This window comes from Epinephelus lanceolatus, chromosome 20, assembly GCF_041903045.1.
Source record: "Epinephelus lanceolatus isolate andai-2023 chromosome 20, ASM4190304v1, whole genome shotgun sequence".
Taxonomy (NCBI): domain Eukaryota; kingdom Metazoa; phylum Chordata; class Actinopteri; order Perciformes; family Serranidae; genus Epinephelus; species Epinephelus lanceolatus.
Genome location: NC_135753.1, coordinates 924465 through 951230, shown reverse-complemented (window position 1 = coordinate 951230; position 26766 = coordinate 924465). Strand labels below are relative to the sequence as shown.

The 26766-nt window shown below is 44.0% G+C and overlaps 1 protein-coding gene across 2 annotated transcripts in view; it reads right to left on the bottom strand.

The window, feature by feature from the left end:
- The window catches only part of steap2 (STEAP family member 2, metalloreductase), a 185112-nt gene that overhangs the window by 94937 nt on the left and 63409 nt on the right, over nt 1-26766 (bottom strand). For both annotated transcript variants that reach the window (XM_033639370.2, XM_033639369.2), the window contains exon 2: nt 11626-12068. In XM_033639370.2, the coding sequence (XP_033495261.1) occupies nt 11626-12013 (388 nt within the window). In that variant the 5' untranslated portion in view covers nt 12014-12068. The remainder of the gene's footprint in view (nt 1-11625; nt 12069-26766) is intronic.

Sequence of the window (26766 nt, the reverse complement as noted above, 5' to 3'; positions counted from 1 at the left end):
AGCGGGGCAGCCGCTGGTTCTGTGGCGCTGGCTTGGGGTCCGCTCTCCCCTGGTGGAGTGGAGGGTGGCCGGGTTGCCAGGGGCAGACGGCTCCATGTGATGGTGTTTCCTCTCTGGTTCTTCCGTGCTCAGCCTTATTTTTATCTTCTTATTTATTTATTTATTTATTAGTGGCGTTTGGATTCAGTTACGGCAGACAGATGGCAATCTGAAATGGAATGAAGCCCACAGACGGCAGACAGCAGCTACAAAACAGTAGTGGAACGCGCCCCATCCGCCCACAGCACAATGCTCTTAAAGCCCTACGCTATCAAAAGATACATTTATACAAAATACATTTATTATTTTATTTTATGGCCTTGACATTAACCTGTCATATTGTTGAGTTATCAAGGACACTTCCGTGTTTTTGTGTGTATACAGGAATGTTAAAGATATCATTGAGGAAAACGAGGTTGACATGACGTGATTGAATCAGGGAATCCGTGTATCCACCACGGGAGAGGATCCTAATTGACTTTACATTGGCATTGTTTTCGTGGTGGCAGCACGTAATTTCAACCCATTACGTGCTGCCACCACGGAATGTGGTGTTAAGAGGTCGTGGTCATTTCACATATTTCTGTGAGATCAGGTTGTTAAAGAGAGAGGCTCAAAGAATAGCAATTCAGTGTGCTTTCAACCTTTTGATGAACAAAAAGCGCCATCTAGTGGGCTCAGAAAATAAAGAAAATGCTTCTTGAGGCCTCATTCTGCCATCACTAGTTGCAGGGCTTTGTATTTTCTTTTGTTAATAACAGTGAACATTTTTGTTAATGTTTATTTTAAGAATCCTGGCACTTTTATTTTTGACATAGAGAGGTACATGTTAATTTCTCTGAGATAACAGAAAAGTGTTGTGATGTTTGATGGTGCAGAGACCATTATTTTCTTTTGATAACTACTTGGAAACCAAAAACTCCTCCTATACTACAACTGATTGTGGACCTCTGCAGTAGCAGTATCTAAAAATATGAATGTAACATTGTTTACATAATTTTATTTTCTTCATGTTAAGCTAAAGCTACATGCACTTTTATTTTTGACTTATGTAGAGGTACGTTAATTCCTTTGTTGACATTGCACAATAAGTAGTTATGTTTGATGCAGGGACTGCATATTATGCATTTCTTTTTGATAACTATTTGTCTGTATGTAACACTGTTTACAGAGTTTTATATTTTCTAAACTAAGAAATACTGCAAGAACCTATATGTTTGTTTTTTTTGCTTAAGTTCTATAAATACAAATGCAGATCCCAGTAAGCTGTATTCATTCACCCAGATGTTAAGCATCTAACAGCTATAACACTGACAGTTTTCCTAAGATTAAAATCTTTAAAAAAAAAAATCACAATATATTGTCTTGCTTGTAGAATTGCAATATATTGCAATATATCGTATCGTTGCCCCTGTATCATAATACGTATCGTATCGCCAGATTCTTGCCAATACACACCCCTATTATTGACCAGGTTCATGTCCTTAACAAAGAGTTTGCATTAATGCCATCAGGACGGTGTTATAGGCAGCCTCCTAGGAAGACCAATCGCTACTCCAAGTCATTTCTTCCTTCTGCTATCAAGCTGTTGAATGCAGTCTTGTCTTGAACTGGTTTACATGTGTAATACACCCATTTGTATTTATTTTATTTATGTTTATGTTTGTATGAATGGTTGTATATGGTCGGTGGACTGTAGAAACTAAATTGTCCTTCGGGCATAAGTAAAGTTTTCTGAACTGAACTGAACTGACCAATAATGGTAACAAAAACACTAATGATAAAAATAGTAGTTACTATAACAGTAACACTACTGATTCAAAGCCACCAGCTTTGAAAATCATTTAATATCTAGCTAACAGCTTGTTCAAAATGATATGTTTTTAGTTTGCTTTTAAAAGAAGACACTGTTATAGCAGACATTAGTTGTTGTGGTAGAGAATTCCAAAGAGTAGGACCACAGTAATTGAAAGCAGCATGAGCTGATTAAGACCTCATTCTAGGTATAGTGAGGAAATCTCTACTGGATGATCTAAGGGATCTGTCCAGTTTGTACTCAGTGAGCATTTCAACAACACAGGAAGGAGCTATGGAATTCACAGATTTTAAAATGAGGAGTATTTCCTTCTTCTTATTTTTTTGTTAAATTGGGAACCAGTGAAAAGAATTAAAAATAGGAGTGATGTCTTCAGACCTTTTGGTTTTAGTCAAAACTGGCTGCAGCATCCTGATTAAGTTGTTGTTTATTTGACACCTGCTTTGGTAGTCCAGAAAAAAGTGCATTATAATCTAGCCTACTAAAAATGAATGCATGAATCAACTTTTCAGAAACTGACCGTGACACAAAGCATTGATATATTTCTGAGATTATAGAAGGACGTCTTTGAGATATTAGCTAACATCAGCCATTAGTTAACATCACATAAGATCTTAGATGCATGGATACTCTCTGCCAAGGATCCTGCTAGCCAGCGTACAGGCACTGGATTGCCTGGCTCAATTGGCCATTGAGCAATTCTGGCAAATTCCAGATGGGCCAGCCCATCTTGTGGCATGCAGAGTCAACAACAGCGCTGTTGGGGACAAAAAAATTGTATGGAAAAAAAAGACCCGCCAGCTGCGGCCTACCTGATGTTGGAACAGCCCAGTTACACGGTCCCAATATTGTAAATAGCCTACTGATAGGCCCACTGTAAGGCAGGTTCAGTGGTACCGGCAGTCGTCACCTCCCCCCATCCCTTTTAGTAGATCTGTCCATCATGTAATGTCAAGCAGGTGAATTTCTATCCACTTATTGTGCTGTAGGCTTTGATTCCTTTAAATCCTGTTAAGATACAAGTAAATGTGTGGTGGAGGGAAAAATGTGTATGTGCCCTGGCTGAGTAACGGGAGGCGTATTCCAAAGGAAAAATGCCAATTTCGTTCCCAGTCCAACCCTGTCCATGCCCCTATCAGTTTCCAGGAGGATATCAAGAATTGTGATGTGCTTTCAACCAGCACCATTTAACCGGGTGTCTCTTTTTCCATATATTGATGTGACAGAACAGAGGAATCCTCGAAAAATATGGGAAGGAGGTGTGACCTTTGTGGTAAATAACAACTAGTCCCACAGTAGGAATATTAAAATGCTATCCCATTCCTGCTCACCTGATCTGGAGTTAGTGTCAATCAAATGCAAATCGCACTTTCTACTGAGGGAATCCAGTCATTATCACAGCAGTCTACCCTCCACCACAAGCAAATACAGATGCTGCTCTGTCAGATCTCTGCAAAGACTTGAACTGCTCACAAACCAGTAATCCTGAAATTCATGCTCATTGTTGCTTCAGTCAGGCTACCTGATACAAACACTCTGGACCACTGTTATACCCTCATTCGGTAAGAGCCACAATACAGCCATTCTGTTGGACCTGGTAAATGGTAAATGGACCTGCATTTGTATAACGCCTTTTAGGGCTGCTCGCTTATGGAAAAAATCATAATCCCGACTGGTCAAAATTGAAATCACAATTATGCAAACGATTATGCGGCGCACGTGATGACTTATATTGTTTACACGACGGCATGTCATTTCTGTCTCTACATGGTCGCGTGTTTACAATTCTCCTCTGTTGTGCATGGCGGAGTTTGGCCCCGATGCGCATGCACACACACACACACACACGCACACACACACACACACACACACACAGACCAACCTCTCTCGCTCTCCCTTTGCCATTTTCTGCACACTGTTTTTGAAATCTTCCGCGATCACCTGCCCTTTGCATTATTCGTAGTTCACCTATTTGACTGGCCCGTGGAGTGAATAGAGGAGAGGAGAGAAGGGGGCGGTATTGCTTCCGTATAAGACAAAATAACATCTCCAGGCCTCCGTGACCAAAAATTGTTTACCCACGATTTCATTAATTTTGAAATCGTTTGACCTCAAAATCGTAATCGCGATCACCAGACAATTAATTGCATAGCCTAAGCACCTTTCTAGTCATCCAACCACTCAAAGTGCCTTTTACACTACGAGTCACATTCACCCATTCACACACACATTCATACACTGGTGGCGGAGGCGACCATACAAGGTGCCACCTGCTACTCAGTTTTTAACACACTCAATTTGGGGTTCAGTATCTTGCTCAAGGATACTTTGTCACGCAGACTGGAGGAGCCAGGGATCAAACCACTGATCTTCCGATTGGTGGACGACCCGCTCTGTGATCAAAGAATGTAAACAAACAATGGTGTATGCCCCAAGTGACGCAAGAGGTCTGGAAATGGTCAGACCAATAAGAGGCTGCCCTGTAGTCTGCACTACATGATGCAGCCTGGAGAGAGTTCCAGGACAAAACCATCAGTGTCACTGATGACATCACTGAACTCAATGAGTCCGGAGTGACGACCACTCAGTGGCTCTCACCTCTGTAGTGATGAAGTGCTTTCAATGACTGGTTAAGGACTACATCTGCTCCTCACTAACCAGCACACTGGACCCACTACAGTCTGTCTACTGTCCCAACCAATCTACAGAGGACACCACAGCACACATCCTCTACACCACCATGACTCACCTGGAAAAAAAGGAGTCATGTCAAATTGCTGTTCATTGACTACAATTCGGTGTTTAACACCATAGTTCCCTCCAGGCTGGTCACAAAGCTCAAGAAGGGATAAAACACCTCACTGTGCAGGTGGATTCTCCACTTCCTGACAGGCAGACCCCAGGTGGTGAGAGTGGGCAGACACACCTCTTCCACCCTCATCCCTAACACTGGAGCACCCCAGGGATGTGTTTTTAGTCCCCTGCTGTACTCCCTGTACACACACGACTGTGTAGCCCCTTCAGACTCCAACACCATCATTGTCACAGCTGTGGTGGGCTTGATCACAGTTAACAATGAAAAGGCCTACCTGAAAGAAGTAGAGGACCTAACCTGCTGGTGTGAGGACAAAATGCTACTCCTGAACATCAGCAAATTCCTCTTTGTTTAATTTTAGATTTAGATAATTTAGGTGGTCGGGGGACAGTCACCGTTTGTTTAACTCTATGTGTGGGTAACTGCACTAGAAGCTCAGAGAGACGTGTAAGACTGCGACTCTGAATCCTGGTCTCAACTCTGGGTTGTCAGGGTTTTGAATTACTAATAAACTTGGCAACTGAATCGAATGCAACTGGACTTAGTTTTGTCCAGTTACGTTTGATTCAATTGCCTTGAGATAACTATGACCTGGATAAATGAGAATATCCACAGGCATAATAAACTTGGCCAGGTTTCTAGATATGAGAGCAGCTCCATCCAAAGTGGGATGAATGCCGTCTCTCCTAGTCAGCCCAGGTTTTCCCCAGAAAGTTTGCCAATCATCTATGAAGCCCACATCGTTAGCTGGACACCACCTGGACAGCCAGCGATTGAATGATGACATGCGGCTAAACATCTCATCAGTGGTCCGATTTGGGAGGGGTCCAGAGAAAACTACGGAGTCTGACATAGTTTTAGCATATTCACACACCAAGGCAACATTAATTTTAGTGACCTCCGATTGGTGTAACCAGTTGTCATTACTGCCGACGTGAATAATAATCTTACTAAATCTACGTTTAGCCTTAGCTAGCAGTTTTAAATTAGACTCAGTGTCGCCCGGTCTGGCCCCAGGGATACATTTGACTATGGTAGCTGGTGTTGCTAACTTCACGTTTCTCAAAATAGAGCTGCCAGTGGCCAGAGTTTTCTTCTTAGTGGGTGTGCCACAGAGTGGGGAAAAATGGTTGGAAATATGAACACTAAGCCTTGCCTCCAACGCAGCAAATAAACTATATTTGTTACATTTACCACAATCGCTAAAGGAGGCAGAGGAATGACTAAACATCTGGCACACCGAGCAAGAGAGAGCAGGAGAAGGAGAAGCCATCGCTAACTGTTAAGCTAATGTAGCTAACAAGGCTAATAACATGCAAACAACAGCAAAGATTAGCAAGAAAGTCGTTAAAAATAGGAAAGCTATAAGTGCTTAAACAGAACTAGTGTGGGTTAAGACGTGAAGTAGATATTAAGCAGCTGAAGTGAGGAAATACAGAAAACTAGCTAGTAGGAGTTTGCTAGAGCAGCACACAGATGCTATCACAGGAAACACCGGAAATGACACAACACGCTTACCGCAGTACCCGCCAGAATCTGGATGCTCTCCTTTGCTAGCCACCACCACACCATGCCGCCACTGTACTCTGCCACAGAACTCCAACTCTACAACATCTGCCAGCACTCAGACTACGTGAACATTCTCACAAAAGTTGGAATACAACGCAGATGCCGTCCTCCACATAGAGGCTCTGGCCGTGAGTTTACATATCACTTTACATTCCCAAACTCCATTCCATCTCTATGGTCCTGGCGCACCCCAACTTCCTCATTACATCATCACAACAAACAACAAAATGTGAATCTGTCCAATCTCCATCCCCTTCCTCAGTCTTCACAACCTATCACAAAGCAACGTCACCTGAAACTGGCCTTGCTTAACATCTGCTCACTTAACAATAAAAGCCTCATTCTGAATGAATTCATCACTGATAACAGCCTGTCTTACTGAAACCTGGCATAAACCGCTGGACAATTTCTCACTCAATCAGACTACTCCCACAGGATACACATACATTGAACAACTTCGCCTTGAGGGGCGGGGCGGTGGTGTTGCCGCTCTTTATAGAAAGGATATTAAAGTAACCACCATCCCCATTCCTGCAACCAATTCATTTGAAGACATCACCTTCAAAATCTCTGGTCCCACTCTGTTAGTAACAGCCATTATCTACCGCCCCCCAAAGCAAAACCCCTCTTTTCTATCTGACTTCTCTGATTTTTTGACCCAGTTATGTGCCATCTCACCTTCCATTCTCCTCCTCTGTGATTTTAATTTCCACATTGACAACATTAACTGTAAATCTGCCATAGTTTTCATGGAACTGATGCAATCCCTCAACCTCACACAACATGTCAACTTCCCAACCCACAGTCGCGGTCACATTCTGGACTTGCTCCACTGGTCTTACAATACATCACCTCTCCAGCCTCAACCTCCATATCGCAGACCACTTGGCAATCACCTTGGACATTGACTTCCCTATCCCTACCCCCCCAAAAAAATGCTAAATTCAGAAATCTGAAATCCATCTCCCCCTCAGCTTTCTCAGCCTCTCTTGCTAGTGTAATGTCTGCCTCCCCGCCCCCACTGTCTGATAATCCCTCCAACCTTGTCAGCTACTACAACAACATACTCTCCTCCTGTCTCGACCAGCTAGCTCCTCTCAAAACTTAAACAGTCTCATTCACACACTCAGCCCCCTGGTATACTCCTGAACTCCACAAAATGAAGTTCCGTAAACGCCAGCTCAAAAGACTCTCCAAGAGAACCGGATTAACAATACATCTCCAAGCCTATACAGACTATCTTCAGCAATACAAAACTGCTCTCACTACAGCCCGGTCCACCTACTACTCACAGCTCATAAATTCTGGCTCCACCAGTCCCAAGGCTCTCTTCTCCACCATAAACTAACTTCTCAAACCCTGCGACAACACCTTCACGTACTTCACAGTTGACAAGTGTAACTATTTCCTTTAATTTTTCCAGACAAAAATTGACTCCATCTACAGCAACCTGTCCTCTACCCCCGCCCCCACTCTCTTCAACCCTCCACCTGTCTCTCCCCTGTCCACCACTCAGCCTCTCACTCAGATCTCCCCAGCGGAGCTGCCCAAGTTGATGGCTGGAATGAAAAACTCCACCTGTGCTCTCGACCCTATCCCATAAAAACTTGTTAAAGACTGCCTCCTTGCCATCTCCTCAATCATCACAGAAATAATCAACTCATCCTTCAGTTCCGGTTCAGTCCCTCAAACACTCAAACTGGCCGCTGCCATCCCCATCCTCAAAAAACCTGGACTGGATCCTGACGACATGAATAATTTCCGACCCATCTCAAATCTCCCCTTTCTGTCTAAAATACTAGAACTTGCTGTTGCCTCTCAACTTAAAGCCCACCTCTCCTCCAACAATCTGTTTGAATCATTTCAATCTGGCTTCCACTCACAGCACAAAAACCGCCCTCCTCAAAGTCACCAATGATTGCCTCCTCTCCTCAGACTCCGGTCACCTCTCAATTCTCATCCTTCTTGACCTCACACCAGCCTTTGACACAATCAACCACACAATTCTCATTTCCTGTCTCGAATCTTCCCTCAGCATCACCAGTACTGCTCTCTCCTGGCTAAGGTCATACCTCACAAACCTACATCTGTTTGTCAATATTAACAACTGCACTTCCTCCCTTGCTCCTCTGTCCCAAGGTGTCTCCCAGGGTTCGGTGCTTGGTCCCCTCCTATTCATCCTCTACATGCTCCCCCTTGGCAAAATCATTCGCAGCCATGGTCTCAACTTCCACTGCTACGCTGATGACATCCAGCTCTACATCTCCACTACAGCATCACCACTGAAATTTGTTACACTGACCACCTACCTCAACAACATCAAGTCCTGAGATGCAAGCCAACTTTCTCAAACTGAACTGTGAAAAATCAGACATCATCATCATTGGTCCCAAATCCCTCACCAAAACCTCTCACAACTTCTGCCTCACCATTGACAATTCCACTCTGCATTCCTCTCCACATACAGTACAGGCCAAAAGTTTGGACACACCTTCTCATTCAATGCGTTTTCTTTATTTTCATGACTATTTACATTGTAGATTCTCACTGAAGGCATCAAAACTATGAATGAACATATGTGGAGTTATGTACTTAACAAAAAAAGGTGAAATAACTGAAAACATGTTTTATATTCTAGTTTCTTCAAAATAGCCACCCTTTGCTCTGATTACTGCTTTGCACACTCTTGGCATTCTCTCCATGAGCTTCAAGAGGTAGTCACCTGAAATGGTTTCCACTTCACAGGTGTGCCTTATCAGGGTTAATTAGTGGAATTTCTTGCTTTATCAATGGGGTTGGGACCATCAGTTGTGTTGTGCAGAAGTCAGGTTAATACACAGCCAACAGCCCTATTGGACAACTGTTAAAATTCATATTATGGCAAGAACCAATCAGCTAACTAAAGAAAAACGAGTGGCCATCATTACTTTAAGAAATGAAGGTCAGTCAGTCTGGAAAATTGCAAAAACTTTAAATGTGTCCCCAAGTGGAGTCGCAAAAACCATCAAGCGCTACAACAAAACTGGCACACATGAGGACCGACCCAGGAAAGGAAGACCAAGAGTCACCTCTGCTTCTGAGGATAAGTTCATCCGAGTCACCAGCCTCAGAAATGGCAAGTTAACAGCAGCTCAGATCAGAGACCAGATGAATGCCACACAGAGTTCTAGCAGCAGACCCATCTCTAGAACAACTGTTAAGAGGAGACTGCGCCAATCAGGCCTTCATGGTTAAATAGCTGCTAGGAAACCACTGCTAAGGAGAGGCAACAAGCAGAAGAGATTTGTTTGGGCCAAGAAACACAAGGAATGGACATTAGACCAGTGGAAATCTGTGCTTTGGTCTGATGAGTCCAAATTTGAGATCTTTGGTTCCAACCGCCGTGTCTTTGTGAGACGCAGAAAAGGTGAACGGATGGATTCCACATGCCTGGTTCCCACTGTGAAGCATGGAGGAGGAGGTGTGATGGTGTGGGGGTGTTTTGCTGGTGACACTGTTGGGGATTTATTCAAAATTGAAGGCACACTGAACCAGCATGGCTACCACAGCATCCTGCAGCGACATGCCATCCCATCCGGTTTGCGTTTAGTTGGACGATCATTTATTTTTCAACAGGACAATGACCCCAAACACACCTCCAGGCTGTGTAAGGGCTATTTGACCAAGAAGGAGAGTGATGGAGTGCTGCGGCAGATGACCTGGCCTCCACAGTCACCGGACCTGAACCCAATCGAGATGGTTTGGGGTGAGCTGGACCGCAGAGTGAAGGCAAAGGGGCCAACAAGTGCTAAACACCTCTGGGAACTCCTTCAAGACTGTTGGAAAACCATTTCAGGTGACTACCTCTTGAAGCTCATGGAGAGAATGCCAAGAGTGTGCAAAGCAGTAATCAGAGCAAAGGGTGGTTATTTTGAAGAAACTAGAATATAAAACATGTTTTCAGTTATTTCACCTTTTTTGTTAAGTACATAACTCCACATGTGTTCATTCATAGTTTTGATGCCTTCAGTGAGAATCTACAATGTAAATAGTCATGAAAATAAAGAAAACGCATTGAATGAGAAGGTGTGTCCAAACTTTTGGCCTGTACTGTATCTGCAACCTCGGAGTCATTTTCGACAATAACCTCTTGAAAAACACATCAGTCACATTACCAGTACTGCCTTCTTCCACCTAAAAGACATAGCTCATCTCCGCTCATCGTTCTCCCCCACTGCTGCTGAAACTCTCATCCATGCCTTCATTACATCCAGAATTGACTACTGCAACAGCATTCTCTACGGAACACCATCTAAACTCCTGAAGAAACTCCAGTATATCCAGAACTCTGCTGCCCGTCTGCTCACCCATTCTCCATCCCGCGATCACATCACCCCTGTCCTTCAGAACCTCCACTGGCTCCCTGTCCCACAACACATCCAATACAAAGTCCTTCTCCTCACCTATAAAGCCCTCCATAACCAGGCCCCCTCCTAATTCACTAACCTACTCCATCGCCACACTCCTTCCCACAGCCTCTGCTCCTCTGATGCCAACCTCCTGACTCCACCACTCAGGACCAAGCACCGGACCTGGGGCGACAGGGTCTTCTCCATAGCTGCCCCCTCCCTCTGGAACACTCTCCCCAAACACATTCGAGACTGCACTGACCTCTCCAAGTTCAAATCATTACTAAAAATACATATTTTCAAAATGGCTTTTAATGTGTGAATGATGTTGTGTGTATTTTATTGTATTCTATCTTATGATTTTTTAACCAATGTAAAGCATCTTTGAGTACCTTAAAAAGTGCTCTATAAATAAAACGTATTATTATAATTGTTATTATCATTAAATGCTCGTATTGATTGAACTGACAGATTACATTTCACTGAAAATGTATTCATAAGATTTCATGTATAATAAAAAATAAAAAATTGATTTTTTGATTGACAGTTCTAGTGTTGCAGCACACTGCATACGGTTACCCATGGCCGGACATTGATTTACAGCCAACAGTCAGCCTGGTGTGTCAAGTCAAAGTCAAAAGTCAAGTCAAAGTGCCTTTATTGTCATTATATTGAGAACAATACAGAGTCCTTACACTATATTGTGTTTTCCTTTTAAAAGACCCATTAATATGTTTTACTTTTTACACACAAATACTTATCTGTCAGTCAGCCACTGCTTTCCTGTTTTGTGCAATATAAAAATAAGTTTGAAGAAACTGAGATGTGCTCCAGTCATCACTGTGAACATGAGGTTTACTTTTACTATTCTTAAAGTTATGTTGTGTGGTGATGCATTTGAGTCATCACTTGACTAGAGGGTAAACGTGAAGAGAAAATGTTAAGACGGTTAAAATTAACTGGTAGTGTCCTAAGTGTTTATGTATGTTGTTATCTACCTTCCAGTAGATGCTTGAGGTCCCACAGGAAAGAGTAGTGCTCACGGCGGATTGCCAGGAACACGATGCCAGCCTTCCCCACAGCATCTTCATGGTGGGTCACATCCACCACATGAGGAAATGACTGGGCTACCAGTTTGGGATGGCGGCTTCCTACCACCACATGGAAGCCACATCGCAGCAGACGGATGGTCAGGCACTTGGAGAAGTCACCTGAGCCCAGGATGGCCACTGTGGGCTGGGCAAGCAGATGGGCAGTCTCTACATCTCCAATTCGGCTCTTTGTGCCATTGGGCAGGAAACAGGTCTGCGTGTGTCGGAGGTGGTGGGAGGATGGGGCTGTGAGGAACACAGGGCTCCTGCTGCCCATCATAGAGATAGAGTCCATCTTTCTTTCCTGTCACTTCTTCTGTGGTTTTCTGCTTAGGAGGATTTCAGTGGGTCTAAGTGAGGTAAGAGGAAAAGAAAAGAAGGGCAGGATTAAAGCACCATTAAATGATTGGTTTTCTTGGGCATTTATTTTTGGCATCCCATGGGGTACAGTAGAATGACTCTGCATCAGCTTTGGCCATTAATTATTTTCCTGTGGCACAAATGTTAAAATGAAACATCTCAGCAAATTACAATGAGCTCTACACATGCTCAGATTTTAACTACTGCAACTACAACAGCTACAGGTACAGTTACACCTTGTTACCAGTGTGTTCAGTGGTGCAGATAGCACATGTACATTTATATGTACTAAGATGTAACCTCTTAGACATTACTCGTAATCTAGAACTTAAAATTTATAACTGTTACATCACCAGTTATTTCATCCATTTTATATTGTGTTTAACTGAGTTTAATGTTATTATACAGTAAAATCAAGAAGAATCCTTACTGTCTTAGGCAAGAACCCTCAGAGAAGTCTTGCAATGCACCCCTTGCCCCTGCCACTTAGCCCTTACCCCTCTATTATGCTGTTCATGTCTAGGGATATGGTTTTCCCGATTCTTGTTGGGATAGGGGGTTAAGTGTCTGGGCTACGCGGTTCACCAAACAAAGGTTTTTCAGAGGCAAAGAGTTAAGAGAAATCATTGGCAAGATGACTGTGCAAGGAACAAAATAGACCACACATGTTTTTTTGTCATTAATATATTTTAAAACTATGATAACCATAATATTGTCTTTGTTTAATGTTGTTTTAATGTATTTTGGTCCTTTTCTTCATAACAAGCACAACAAACATATACAACATACCACTATGCAAAATTCTATACATCCTTTGAATATCCTATTGATCATGTTTCCACATGTATTTTGTATCCAATCTGTGTTAAAACCTCATATTTTGAAAGGCAGAGGTAGTCACATATGTGTCCTAGGCTGAAAAAAAAGCCCTCCAATGAATGATTAAGAAAAGTCAAATCAAACATTGACTGAAGAAATTACTGCATGGTATTAAATCATGAGATGTAGAAATATACGCACATCACTTAGTTTGGGTGCTGGGCTGAATGAAAAACTTAAGAAAAAAGAGAGAAAAAGCCCGCACACTCTCATTATGCTTCAGAAATCTTTACTAGTTAGACAACGTTTCAAGCATGTCAGCTCTTCATCAGGTCATCTTACAAGTAATGTGTTTTTCACCCATATATGTAGACTCCCACTGGTGACCTCATAAATCATGGGTGGTCATTCACAAAAATATTTACACACATTATACTTAGGCTATTGTAAACATACATAATTGATCACTGATGATAACTATATCAAAAATATATTAGGCAACATCAGGTTAAAAAATAATACATATATCACACCAGGTGTTAACAATTATCAACTACAGAAAATGATGATTGGGGAAGTCCTCATTCATGCCTTTGGGGGACAGGATATCCAATGTAAAAATCCAAAAGGATTCTCGTTGTAACAACAGTCTGTTTGTGTCTCCTCCTCGTCTCGGACGTTTTACGTGTTCAATTCCTTGGTATGTGAGGGATGCCACGCTGTGTTTCGCCTGCAGAAAATGCATAGCCACTGGACTCTTGGGGTCCTGATTGCGTATGCTGCATCTGTGTTCTGCGATGTGTGTTTTTAATGCTCTATTCGCTTTCCCCACATATCCCAAACCACACGGACATTTAAGCAAATATACTACATTAGTAGTGGCGCACGTGATAATGCCTTTAATGTCAAAACGCTTCCCCGTGAGGGGATGCGTAAAAGCGTGGCTCTTCGTGGTGAAGTTACACTGTGCACAACTTGCACATCTGTAATTTCCATCTGGAACATGTCTGAAAAAAGTTTCTTGTCTTTGGGGGAGAAGATCTGATTTTACCACAATTTGTCTGATGTTAGGGGGGCATTGTCTACCACTCTGGGCATGTCTTTGAATGTTGTAGATAACTTTGGATCACTGCTCAGGAGATACCAATGTTTTTTTATACCTTGTTCAAACTCCCTTCCTAGAGTCGAGTATTGTAGGATGCATAAAGGACTGTTGTTGGAAGAGTTATTCCTTGTGGATTGCAGGCACTGATCTTGTGTTATATTCTTAAATCTTTCCCGTGCTTGTCTCAGCTAGTCCTGTGGATAGCCTCTTTCTTTAAAGCGCATATCCAGAAGGTCCGCTTGTTCTTCATTGTCCGCGTCCTCACTGCACAGTCTCCAAATGCAGTTATGTTGGCTGATCGGGAGGCTTTGTTTTAAAGAAGGTGGATGGAAACTGTTGGCTCTTAATAGCACATTTCTGTCTGTGGGTTTTTTTTTATATACAGTTGTTTTGAAACATGTCTCCTCTCTTGTAATCAAAATGTCGAGATAATTAATTTCTCTCCTGTTGAACGACATTGTAAATTTTAATGATTGATTACAACTATTGATCCATCGGAAGAATTCATTCAGATCTTGTTCACTTCCAATCCACAATAAAAATATATCATCAACATAACGTCGCCATAGTTTAATGTGGGACAAGAAAGGATTGTTGGAACCAAAAACCATGTCTTGTTCAAATAAACCTATAAATAGACCAGCATAGTTAGGAGCCATCTGACTCCCCATCGCCGTGCCACGCACTTGGAGAAAATAGTCACTCTCAAACATGAAAAATTCCTAGTGAGGACTAGTTCAGCCAATTCTCTGACACAGTGTGTGGTGGTTGAAGACTGCGGGGCACGTTTATTTAGAAAGTAGGTGAGTGCTTGAAGCCCATATTCATGGGGGATACAGGTATATAAATTTTCAACATCCAGAGTAACCATGATAATCTCCCCATCAACACTGTCAATGACTTTAAGAGTGTTTATCATATCCATGGAGTCTCTTACATAAGATGGAAGAGAGAAAACATGGGGTTTTAGCAAAGAGTCTACATAGGTAGAGATTTTCTCTGCTCTCACCAGAGTGACAGGATGATCTATTTTCATAAAATCAAAAACACCCTTATCAAATTCTCCATTATCAAAGAAATACTTTAATTTGTTATGAATCTCTGTTTTGAAAAGAGTAGTGGGATTAGATGACAGCTTTTTATAGAAAGTGCTATTAAGAGCCGACAGTTTCCATCCACCTTCTTTAAAACGAAGTCTCCCCATCAGCCAACATAACCACATTCGGAGACTGTGCAGCGAGGACGCGGACAATGAAGAACAAGCGGACCTTCTGGATATGCGCTTTAAAGAAAGAGGCTATCCACAGGACTAGCTGAGACAAACACGGGAAAGATTTAAGAATATAACACAAGATCAGTGCCTGCAATCCACAAGGAATAACTCTTCCAACAACAGTCCTTTATGCATCCTACAATACTCGACTCTAGGAAGGGAGTTTGAACAAGGTGTAAAAAAACATTGGTATCTCCTGAGCAGTGATCCAAAGTTATCTACAACATTCAAAGACATGCCCAGAGTGGTAGACAATGCCCCCCTAACATCAGACAAATTGTGGTAAAATCAGATCTTCTCCCCTAAAGACAAGAAACTTTTTTAAACGTGTTCCAGATGGAAATTACAGATGTGCAAGTTGTGCACAGTGTAACTTCACCACGAAGAGCCACACTTTTACGCATCCCCTCACGGTGAAGCATTTTGACATTAAAGGCATTATCACATGTGCCACTACTAATGTAGTATACTTGCTTAAATGTCCGTGTGGTTTGGGATATGTGGGGAAAACGAATAGAGCATTAAAAACACACATCGCAGAACACTGATGCAGCATACGCAATCAGGACCCCAAGAGTCCAGTGGCTATGCATTTTCTGCAGACGAAACACAGCGTGGCATCCCTCACATACCAAGGAATTGAACACGTAAAACGTCCGAGACGAGGAGGAGACACAAACAGACTGTTGTTACAATGAGAATCCTTTTGGATTATTACATTGGATACCCTGTCCCCCAAAGGAATGAATGAGGACTTCCCCATTCATCATTTTCTGTAGTTGATAACTGTTAACACCTGATGTGATATATGTATTATTTTTTAACCTGATGTTGCCTAATATATTTTTGATATAGTTATCATCAGTGATCAATTGTGTACATTTACAATAGTCTAAGTATAATGTGTGTAAATATTTTTGTGAATGACCACCCATGATTTATGAGGTCACCAGTGGGAGTCTACATATATGGGTGAAAAACACATTACTTGTAAGATGACCTGATGAAGAGCTGACATGCTCGAAACATCTAACTAGTATAAATTTTTGGAGCATAATTAAATCATAAGATCAAATGAGGAGTGAACATATAATTTTTTCTACATGTATTTATTCAATCTTGAGGCTAATTTATTCAAATATTGGTCAAATTGTTTGGAGGACTAAAATAGTGGAAACAGTTTATGGTTGTCAACTCTCAGTTTGCCAGTTATACCCAATTAATGTAATGCCAGGACTGTTTAGGGACCCCAGTATGCAGAAATATTTAAAAAACACTATTTTGAAAAATGGCAATATTCCTTTTTCCCTCACCAAAATTTAGTGTAATTTTGGAGCATTATTTGGCCCCTTTTCTGTCAAGACAGAAAGACATGGTTAGTACCAATGGATACCTTATGTCCTCTAGTTTAATGTGATACCTATGTCTTCACTGTAGCTGAGCCGATGCAGCAGGTTTTTATCATTGACATTAGTCGGCATCTCACCATCAGCTCTGCCTGTCATACCTGCTGCCTCTTCACATTTTTATTTTTTTTACGAGACATTTGTTCATCACCTCTCTGCTCCTTTCATTTTCTTGTTCTCTCTGTACTCTGTCTTTTCTTTTAGGAGCTCCTGATTTTTGGTGAGGCATTCTGGCTTATTGGGCTTCTCTCGAGTGTTGGCTGCCTGCTCTTGTTAGCAGGACTTTTGATTTCTGTGCATTGCGCATCTCACCCCCTCTGTCAGATGGACCGCACTGTTGGGATTCACAGGACCACAGATTATTTGTCATTTGTTAAAATCTAAACTGGACATTTAAAGGCTTCCTTCTCTGCATGCTCTTTGTTCTCCAAACAAAGACAGCTATTTGACACCCATCTCCAGGATGTCTCACCTCACACCTCAGTGAGACACAAGTCTCACAACTTGATTGGACAGGACTTTTACAGTGACATGTGACTCTGTGATGTCACAGGCAACTGTAGAAGGTCTGCTCCCTTCAGACAAATCTCTCTCTTACTCTGGAACTGTGGAGCAGCCCACACCTTTTTCCTGCTGGGCCTGGAACAGCCCAGATGTTCAAGCCCTTGCTCCTTGCCCTGAACCATCAAAGGTGGGGCAATTGCTCACAGACTCTTTTTCCTGGACCATGACTTGCCCACGCTCAAGGCTGAGGCAAACCTGAACCAGAGAAGTTAGACTTGCAAGCACAAGGTTTGCAACTAGCTTTCCAGCAACTAGGAACTAAGTGAGTTAGTGCCCAGCGTCTAACTCTGCAAGGACCCCGAGCGACTGGCTTCCTCGGATCAGAACCTTGGGAACAAGGACACAGCAAAGACTGCAGCTGGAACCACAGCTCTTCCCAGCCTTCTTTTGCCGGCTAACAAAGCAGTACACCACCAAGTGACTCTTTCTCCCATCCACTCAAGGATGGGTAAAGTAACAACTAGGCATAGCTTTATCACAGCTTTACAGGCTAAGCAAGACTGTTTAATTTGATGTATATGATTTAATGCTGTCATTGAGTTATTGTTGTGATTGTTTGCAGTTAGGTCATTGATTAGTTGGCTTCGCCAAAGCTAAGTGTTTAGTTTGCTAATACTGTTCACAAACAGATTCTTGCACACAACTAAACAATCTCTGCACTAATCCAGACTGTTTGCAACACAAATCACATTGACATAGACTCATTAACACCCAACCAGGCATCTCAAAGTTCGCGCTTCTTTTCCTTTGTCTTTGTCCTGACCGCACGGTCAGACAAACACCTCCCCTGACCTGAAACCAGCTTTGATTCGGCCATTTTGTAGTTCTCTGTTGTCAGCCATTTTGTTTTGTAGGCCAAACTGGAACTGAAACTTACCTTACCTTAATCATATCTGCTGTCTGTTTAATGTTGCACAAGAGTGAATGAATAGTCAACCTCTGCTGCGAACTCCGAAATCCTTCAGGCGTTACTGTTAATTTTGGTTGTTGTCATTAATTTAATTATTAATCAAAACTCCAAATTAATAGTTTAGCGTATTTTATGAGACTGATATCTTTAACTGGCTATCATTTTCCCTTTTCGGGAATGGTGCCCCACAAGGTGATTTAATATTAATTAAGTCACATTATTTAACATAATTATTAATTATTATTAATAATTATTAATTATTTCCGATTGACCCCAACATAATTGGTGCCTCCGTGTCATGCCCTAATGTGTTGATCACAACATATTTGGTGCCGCAGTGTGAGACCTAAAACTATGTTCCCAACAGCACCATTCCATAATACCTGCAGGGGGTGGGAGTATCAGACAGCAAATTGAAATTTGTTTTATTTTTGTTCAAATAAACACAAGAAATTTGTGCTCTAGATAAAGGATCAGCGCTCAGTGAATAACCTCCTAAGCCCTGTGATAAGCTATTGTGGCAAGGCTTAACTATACAGACCAGTGAGCAGTGATAACTAACACGTCTTTGGGGTCATCAGGTGGGAACCTCCTTTCACCAGCGTTTCATCTAGTTGGTCCCACAACACCTCCAGGAGGCTAGACAGTGATCTCTGGCATCCCAGAGACACTCCCCTAATGCCAGCCCTCACTGTTCCCCGCACCGACCCAACAACCTCCTTTACCTTACATTACACATGGCTTTCTCAGCCCAAACAGCACTGCCACCTTCAACAAACCCAGGCTCCATTGATGCGAGCTCCAGGTAGTGACCATGCCGATACTACCTTTCCTAGCACATTCACCATACCCTATTTCACATGCTACATATCATAACTCCAATATGAGCTAAAGTTAAGGGAGATAGAGAAGATAAACCCACAGGCTTTCTCAGCCCAAACAGCACTGCCACCTTCAACAAACCCAGGCTCCGTTCATGCAAGCTCCAGGTAGTGACCGTGCCGATACTGCCTTTCCTAGCACATTCACCATACCCTATTTCACATGCTACATATCATAACTCCAATATAAGCTAAAGTTAAAGGAGATAGAAAATATTAACTCACAGAATCAGCAAACACTCACCTTGCAGCATGGTCTCAAACAAAAGGGATTTAAATAGGCCACTCCCACACTTAAATAACCTTTCTCTTCCTGGATTTTCTTCTGAGAGGACTGATTGGTGGATCTCTCCACCTGATCTCAAGGAGTTATGTACCCTGACTAGTAGTGTTGCACGGTATACTGGTACCAACGGTAGACCGCGGTACTTAAACACCATATGATACCATAATGTTGGAGTGCCGTAGTACTACGGTACCTCAGGGTACCACTAGGCCTACTGTGGGATAAGTTCAAAGTCCAATCGCAAGAGGTTGAGTGTCTATGCGCTGTCCAATAACGGCACGTACTGGCCAATAACAGCGCATGCTGGCCACCTGGCACTCAATATGCTGCTGCAATGGTTTGTTTTCCAGTGATATTTCAGGTATTAGCTGAGCTACTGACTATCTTTGAGCAGTGAAAGTTATTATTTATTTCTTTTTTCTTGTAGGCTAGATTTGTTTATATATGCTACATTGATTTGTTTACCACAGAGCTCTACGGTGCGAGCATTTTACTCGCATTTGCGACTAAAAATAGTTTTGTGAAAGCAAAAGAAATCATTCAGGAGCATGCTGTGTGAGTACAGACTTAAACCAGCAGCAGAAACGAAAGGCGAATCCTGCCGGTTGTAGGTTGAACAGGGGTCACAGACAGGTACATGGCGGAGCACCACCGGAAGATAAGGCGGTTTACCGGCGACCGAGATGCCCGGCTCCAGGTCCAATAATTTCCTCTTTGTTGGTGTCACGACTGCCTTGTAGTACCTGAACAGCCGAGCCGTGGCAGCACACAGGTATGTGACGTGTATGAGGAGAAATGAGCCGTTCACATTTCTCTCTTTGTGGCAGGTAACGGTCCACAAACCTCACCGCACTTAAGGGACTGTTCTTAACTTGTCAGGGGAGGAGGGTGGCTGGTTGATTTTTGGTTGATTTTTATTTTATTTTGATCCCCCCTATGTTAATCACTTATTGATGCTGTTTTTTAAGTATGAATAAGTCAATAAGCAATTTATTCCACTGAAATATCATTGATGTATTATAGAAAAGTGATTTATCTTTTTATAAATGACAAAAGGCACATCTGCCTAATTTTTGCTGTGGTAACGTGATACTACTCAGAACCATGACACTTGCACTGGTATCGTACCGTGGGTCCCAATTTTTGATACCGTGACAACACTACTACTTAGTAGTTCCCCCTGCTGGCCCCCAACTGACATTATTCCTCTTCATCCAAATCCACTGACTACATCTAACTGCTTCATCAGACATTTCCTTCACTGTCTTTCTCAAACTCTGTCCCCGCACTCCGAGTTCCCCCAGGAGCGAGACAGCTGATCTTGCTATGAATCCCCTACACCCCACTTCCATTGGACAAATCCTAGTTTTCCACCCTTGTTGCTCAGCTTCTGCTCCTATGCCTGCATACTTAAGCTTTTTTCTTTCATAGGCTTCTTCCACAGAGGCTTCCCAAGGAACTGTCAGCTCAATGAAATAATCTATCCGTTGACTCACTGACCACAACACTATGTCAGGCCTCTGATCGGTACAAACTATTTCCTGGGGAACAACAAGCTTTCCCCCTAAATCTACTTGCATTTCCCAATCACAAGCACCTTCTAGGTGGCCACACCCTTGCCTCCTTACTTCAATTCAAATAAACACAAGAAGTTTGTGCTCTAGAGAAAGGATCAGCACTAAGTGAATCACCTCCTAAGCCCTATAAGCTATTATCGCAAGGCTTAACTATATAGACCAGTGAGCAGTGATAACTAACATGTCTTTGGGGTCATCGGGTGGGAACCTCCTTTCACCAGCATTTCATCTAGTTGGTCCCACGACAACTCCAGGAGGCTAGACAGTGATCTCTGGCGTCCCAGAGACACTCCCCTAATGCCAGATCTCACTGCTCCCCACACCAACCCAATAACCTCCTTATCTTACTTACACATGGCTTTCTCAGGCCAAACAGCACTGCCACCTTCAACCAAACCCAGGCTCCATACATGCGAGCTCCAGGTAGAAGCAGTGCTGATACTACCTTTCCTAGCACATTCACCATACTCTATTTCACATGCTACATAGCATAACTACAATATAAGCTAAAGTTAAAGGAGCTAAATATACTTACAGGATCAGCAAACACACTCACCTTGCAGCATGGTCTCAAACAAAAGGGATTCAAATAGGCCACTCCCACACTTAAATAACCTTCCTCTTCCTGGATTTCCTCCTGAGAGGAAATGGATCTCTCCACCTGATCTCAAGGAGTTATGTACCCTGCTTAGTAGTTCCCCCTGCTGGCCCCCAACTGACATTATTTCTTTGCTTCCAGATCCATTGGCTACATCTAACTGCTTCATCTGACATTTCCTTCACTGTCTTCCTCAAACTCTGTCCCTGCACTCCGAGTTCCCCCAGGAGTGAATCCCCTACCCCCCACTTCCACTGGATGAATCCTAGTTTTCCATCCTCACTGCTCAGCTTCTGCTCCTAAGTCTGCATACTTAAGCTTTTTTCTTTCATAGGCTTCTTCCACTGAGTCTTCCCAAGGAACTGTCAGCTCAGTGAAATAAACTATCCGTTGACTCACTGACCACAACACTATGTCAGGCCTCTGCTTGGTACAAACTATTTCCTGGGGAACAACAAGCTTTCCCCCTAAATCTACTTGCATTTCCCAATCACAAGCACCTTCTAGGCGGCCACACCCTTGCCTCCTTACTAACTTATCCCTTCTGTATTTCTCTCCCTCACAGACAAACTGAATTACTAAACTCCTATCCTTAACACCTTCTGAATTAACCTGTCTTCATTTCACTTCGATGCCTGCAGCTAAACATTTCAACACCTGGTTATGTCGCCATGTATATCGGCCTTGTGACAAGCTAACTTTACAGCCTGACAAAATATGCTTTAAGGTTGCGGTACCTGAACACAATGGGCATGATGGGTCCCCATTTACCCACAGTTTTAGGTTCTGGGGGGTTGGTAACACATCATATGTAGCCCCTACCAGGAATCTAATACAATTCTCCTCCATACTCCACAGGTCCCTCCAACTAAGCTTCCTCTTCTCTACACTTTCCCAATTCAACCACTGTCCCTGTTTAGCCTGGGCCACTACCTTTGCACCCCTTAATATCTCCTCCTGCCTACGTATCTGTTCCACCACCAGCTTTCTTTTATCTTTGAGACCTGCTTTATTCCATACTGGTTTCCCTGAGCAGAGCCCCAGGCCTCCCCGGCCAAACTGAACATTACCTACGATCTCTGCATGCCAAAGAGCTGCCTCTGCTTCCTGAACTGTCGATCTTGGGTTCCATTTCCTCCCCTTGGTTGGATTTGGAACCACACTCCTATCTACCAAGTCCTTACTCCCAGATAACAACAGCTCTGTCCTGACCTTGGTACATTTAAATTCCTCTGTTAAACTAGATACTGGCAGCTGAAGTATCCCTTTTCCATACAATGCAACACTACTTAGGCACCTAGGAGCACCCAACCACTTCCTAATATAGGAGCTAACCGACCTTTCAATTCTCTCCACAACGGATATTGAAATTTCATAAATTGACAATGGCCACATTAACCTAGGATATAGTCCAAATTGCAAACACCACAACTTCAACTTTCCTGGAAGTCCTGATTTATCTATTCTATCCAATCCTTTTGCCACATCTTTTCTAAATTTCACCACCTGTTCCTCATCATTCAACTCCACATTGTACCACCTATCTAAGCTTTTTACTGACTTTTCCCCAATTGTTGGGATTTCCTCATCATCTATGACAAACTTCCTATCGCTTAACTTCCCTCTATGTATCGAGATGCTTCTAGATTTACTAGGCTTGATCTTCATGCTGGCCCACTTGAGGTTCTTATTTACCTTCTCTAGTAGCCTCTTTGTACATGGCATTGTTGTGGTCACCAGTGTCATGTCATCCATGTAAGCCCTAACTGGTGGAAGATGCAAGCCGTTCTGCTGTCTCTCCCCACCTACCACCCACTTAGAAGCCCTGATAATTACTTCCATCGCCATAGTAAATGCTAATGGAGAAATTGTACACCCTGCCATGATGCCTATTTCTAGCCTCTGCCAACCTGTTGTGAAACCTGCCGTACTTAGACACAACCTTATATCCTGAAAGTATGCTTGCACTAAGTTAACAACTACCTGTGGCACTCTGAAATAGTCAAAAGTACTCCAAATGAGGCTATAGGGTACTGAACCAAACGCATTTGCAAGATCTAAAAATATTACATGCAGGTCCCTTTTGTTAATCTTCACTGCCTGAATCTGGTACCAGATCATGCTAGTATGCTCTAAACACCCTGAAAAACCTGGTATTCCTGCCTTCTGCACCATGGTATCTATTAAGCTATTCCTTTCTAAGTAGCTAGCTAATCTCTGCGCAACTACACTAAAGAAAGTCTTCCCTTCCACATTCAAGAGAGAAATCATCCAGAACTGGCTAAGGTCCACAGACTCCTTCTCCTTAGTAATGAGGACACACCCTGCCCTACGCCATGCTCTTGGTATAATTTGTTTCTCCCAAACTATTCTTAGCTGTTTCCACAAAAATGTAAGGATATCAGGCACACAGTTATAAACCCGGTAGGGGACTCCATTAGGCCCTGGGGCCGAAGAAGCCTTTGCACGCCTGACCACCTCCTGAACTTCCTTCCACCTAGGTGGCCTGACATCCATCTCATGCTCTATCCCTCCTAATGGAGGGATATCGGGTGGGAAACCTACTATCCTACTCTTCTCTAAATCTGAATATGTATTTCTCAAATATTCTTCAACCTCTAGCCTTTCTTTTTTTTTTTTCTTTTTTTTTTCCTACTTGTCTGCATTGGTCTTCATAGCTTAGCGCCACTAAAGGGTGTAAGCTTCTTGTGAAGATTGATGCACTGTTAATCTTGCAGTCAAGTATTTTATACCCATAATGCGTGGTTGTGACCGTCACCCACCCTCCCTGGAGACTAGCCTAACAGCCTTTATTGGAAAAACTTCCTAATATGAGTCAGAGAGGGCCGTGATACACCAAAGTGTGTCAAGGGGAAAGCAAGGAAACAAGCAAGGGGGAGGGGGCAGGTGCTTAAGTCCTGAGTTATATAGTGACAGTGCATGCGGAGAAGAAGGAGGAAAAACAAACAAACAAATAAACAAACAAACGAAAAAAAAAAAAACAGGGGAGAAACAGGCAGTGTAGCTAATGTATTGTGGCCTTGAGGTGGTTGTGCTCCATGCAGATTATCAAAAATAAACATATACATGTCTACTATACTGTACTGAAAAACAAAAACAAAAGAGAAGTCTATACTGAACACCAAAAATGTGAGAGTCTTGGTGGAGGGGGAAAGCCCGATTGCAGAGAAGAGCTGCCAGCGCGGTGTGGTAGGTTTGAGAAGCAAGTGGGCCCCTTTGGAGTGATCCCATCGGTTCTTTGCGATGCGTCACGGAGCTGAAGTATCGAACATGCATGCGTGTATTTGAACCCTCCCAAAGTGTTTATGAAAACCATCACCAGGGTCCAGGGCCAGCCCTGCGGGGGAAGGGGGGCGGTATGGCACCCCAAGACCGCAGGAGCGCCCAGACCCCAAGACCAGGGAGCCGCAGAGGCCGCAGGACCCAGGGCGGCAATGGCCGGCACCCCCAGAGAGCCAGAGACACACCCCAGACAGGCGGGGCAGGAGGGCCCGCCCACCCACTGCCCGACGCGGACCACCCCCACCCCCCCCCCCCCCCAACCACCACCCGCACCTGACCATACCCGCCGTGGTCTGCACCTCGAAGAGTGAGTGTATGTGGTGCATTAAAACTGTGGAATGTGTGGTGAGTAAACTAAATGTGGTGTAGGAGGCCAGGCCAGTGTAGGCCCGGCCCGAGGGCTGGAGGGATGGATGGGAGGGGCTAGAAGGTAGCGCCAACCAGACCCCGGCGCCGCAAGGCCCCCAGCACCCATGGACAGCGGGCCAGGCGGGCCCCAAGGAAACCCAACGGGCCCCCACCCAACCCCGCCCCCCAAGCAACTGCAGCGTCAGGCCCCCGCAATGGTCCCGACCTGGGCCACACCGCCCGCAGCAAATCGACCCCAGCAGAAGAACGAGGCGCGCCACCAGGGTGCACGGACGACGGGCCCCACCCAGCCCCCCCAAACCCCGACGCGCAGGAGCACAGGCCAACCCGCAACCCCGCCAGTACCCCCCAGACCGCCACAGACCCAAAGCCGGACCCCCAGCCCATCCAACCCGCCCCCTACCGCCGGCCGCACACCAATGGGCAGGCCCACACTGCGCAGCACCAGAACACCCCCGCGGGCAGTACCCAGCCCTCACACGAGGCCCCCCAACCCGGGGGAGGACCCCGGGCCCGTCCGAAGCCGGGAGAGAGGAGCAGGGAGGGACAGGGAGAGGGGGGAGGGAGGAGGGAGGGGGAAGAGCAGGAGCGGAGCGAAGGGGGGGGGAGGAGGAGCCCACCCACCCCGCACCACCAGGGGCGGAAACAGCCCCCCAGGGGGGACCGGCCACGCCGCCCCAGGCCCAGGGAGCACAAGGAGACCCCGCCCCCCCCAGGCACACAGGGCGAGCAGTCCAGACGCACCCGCCCCCAGGGGAAACCGCCCAGCCCCGCGATCCCCCACAGAGCCAGGGAGCAGGCCCGGATTCAAGGGGAAGAAGGTGCACCTAACACATGCTTAAGACCTTGAGTTCTGATGAACCGCTGTGGTATATTGTGGTGAGAGAGATAGAGGGATTAGGAGTTACATCATTAACAGAAACACGTTACATATTACACAACAGACTTTCTTGAGTTGTAATATTTATATGTACAGGTGGCATATGCTCACAGGCTGAGTGGCACTATACAGACACGTTTAGTGAGTGAATAAATGGTGACCATTTTTCTGTAAAGTATGTTAATTGGTTTCTGTGGCCAGCAGATATTTTCTCCAGCGAAATATGTTCTACAAGGAGATTCAGCCAATGGTTGATGTTGAGGGTCTGTTTATCTTTCCAGTTGACTAGGATTGTTTTCTTGGCGATGGCGAGAGCTACAAGAAGAGAGTTGCAGTGGGTGTTTGGGAGGTCAATTGTCATCAGGTCACCAATTAAGCACAGGTTGGGAGATAATGGGATCCTGCAGTCCAAAATGGAGGAGAGTTTTTGAGTGACTGTTGACCAGAAGTGCTGGACGGGTGAACATAACCAGAGTGCATGAAAGTAGGTGTCTGCAGTGTTCTGAATACACTGAGTGCATGTGTCAGATTGACTAAAGCCCATTCTATTCATCCTTTGTTGGGTGATGTGTGTTCTGTGGAGTACTTTAAATTGGATAAGTTGTATATTAGTGTGTCTTGTCATCTTAAATGTATTTTTGCATATCTGAGTCCAGAAGTCAGGGTCCGGTGATACACCCAGCTCTTTTTCCCATTTTAAAATTGGTAAATGTATAG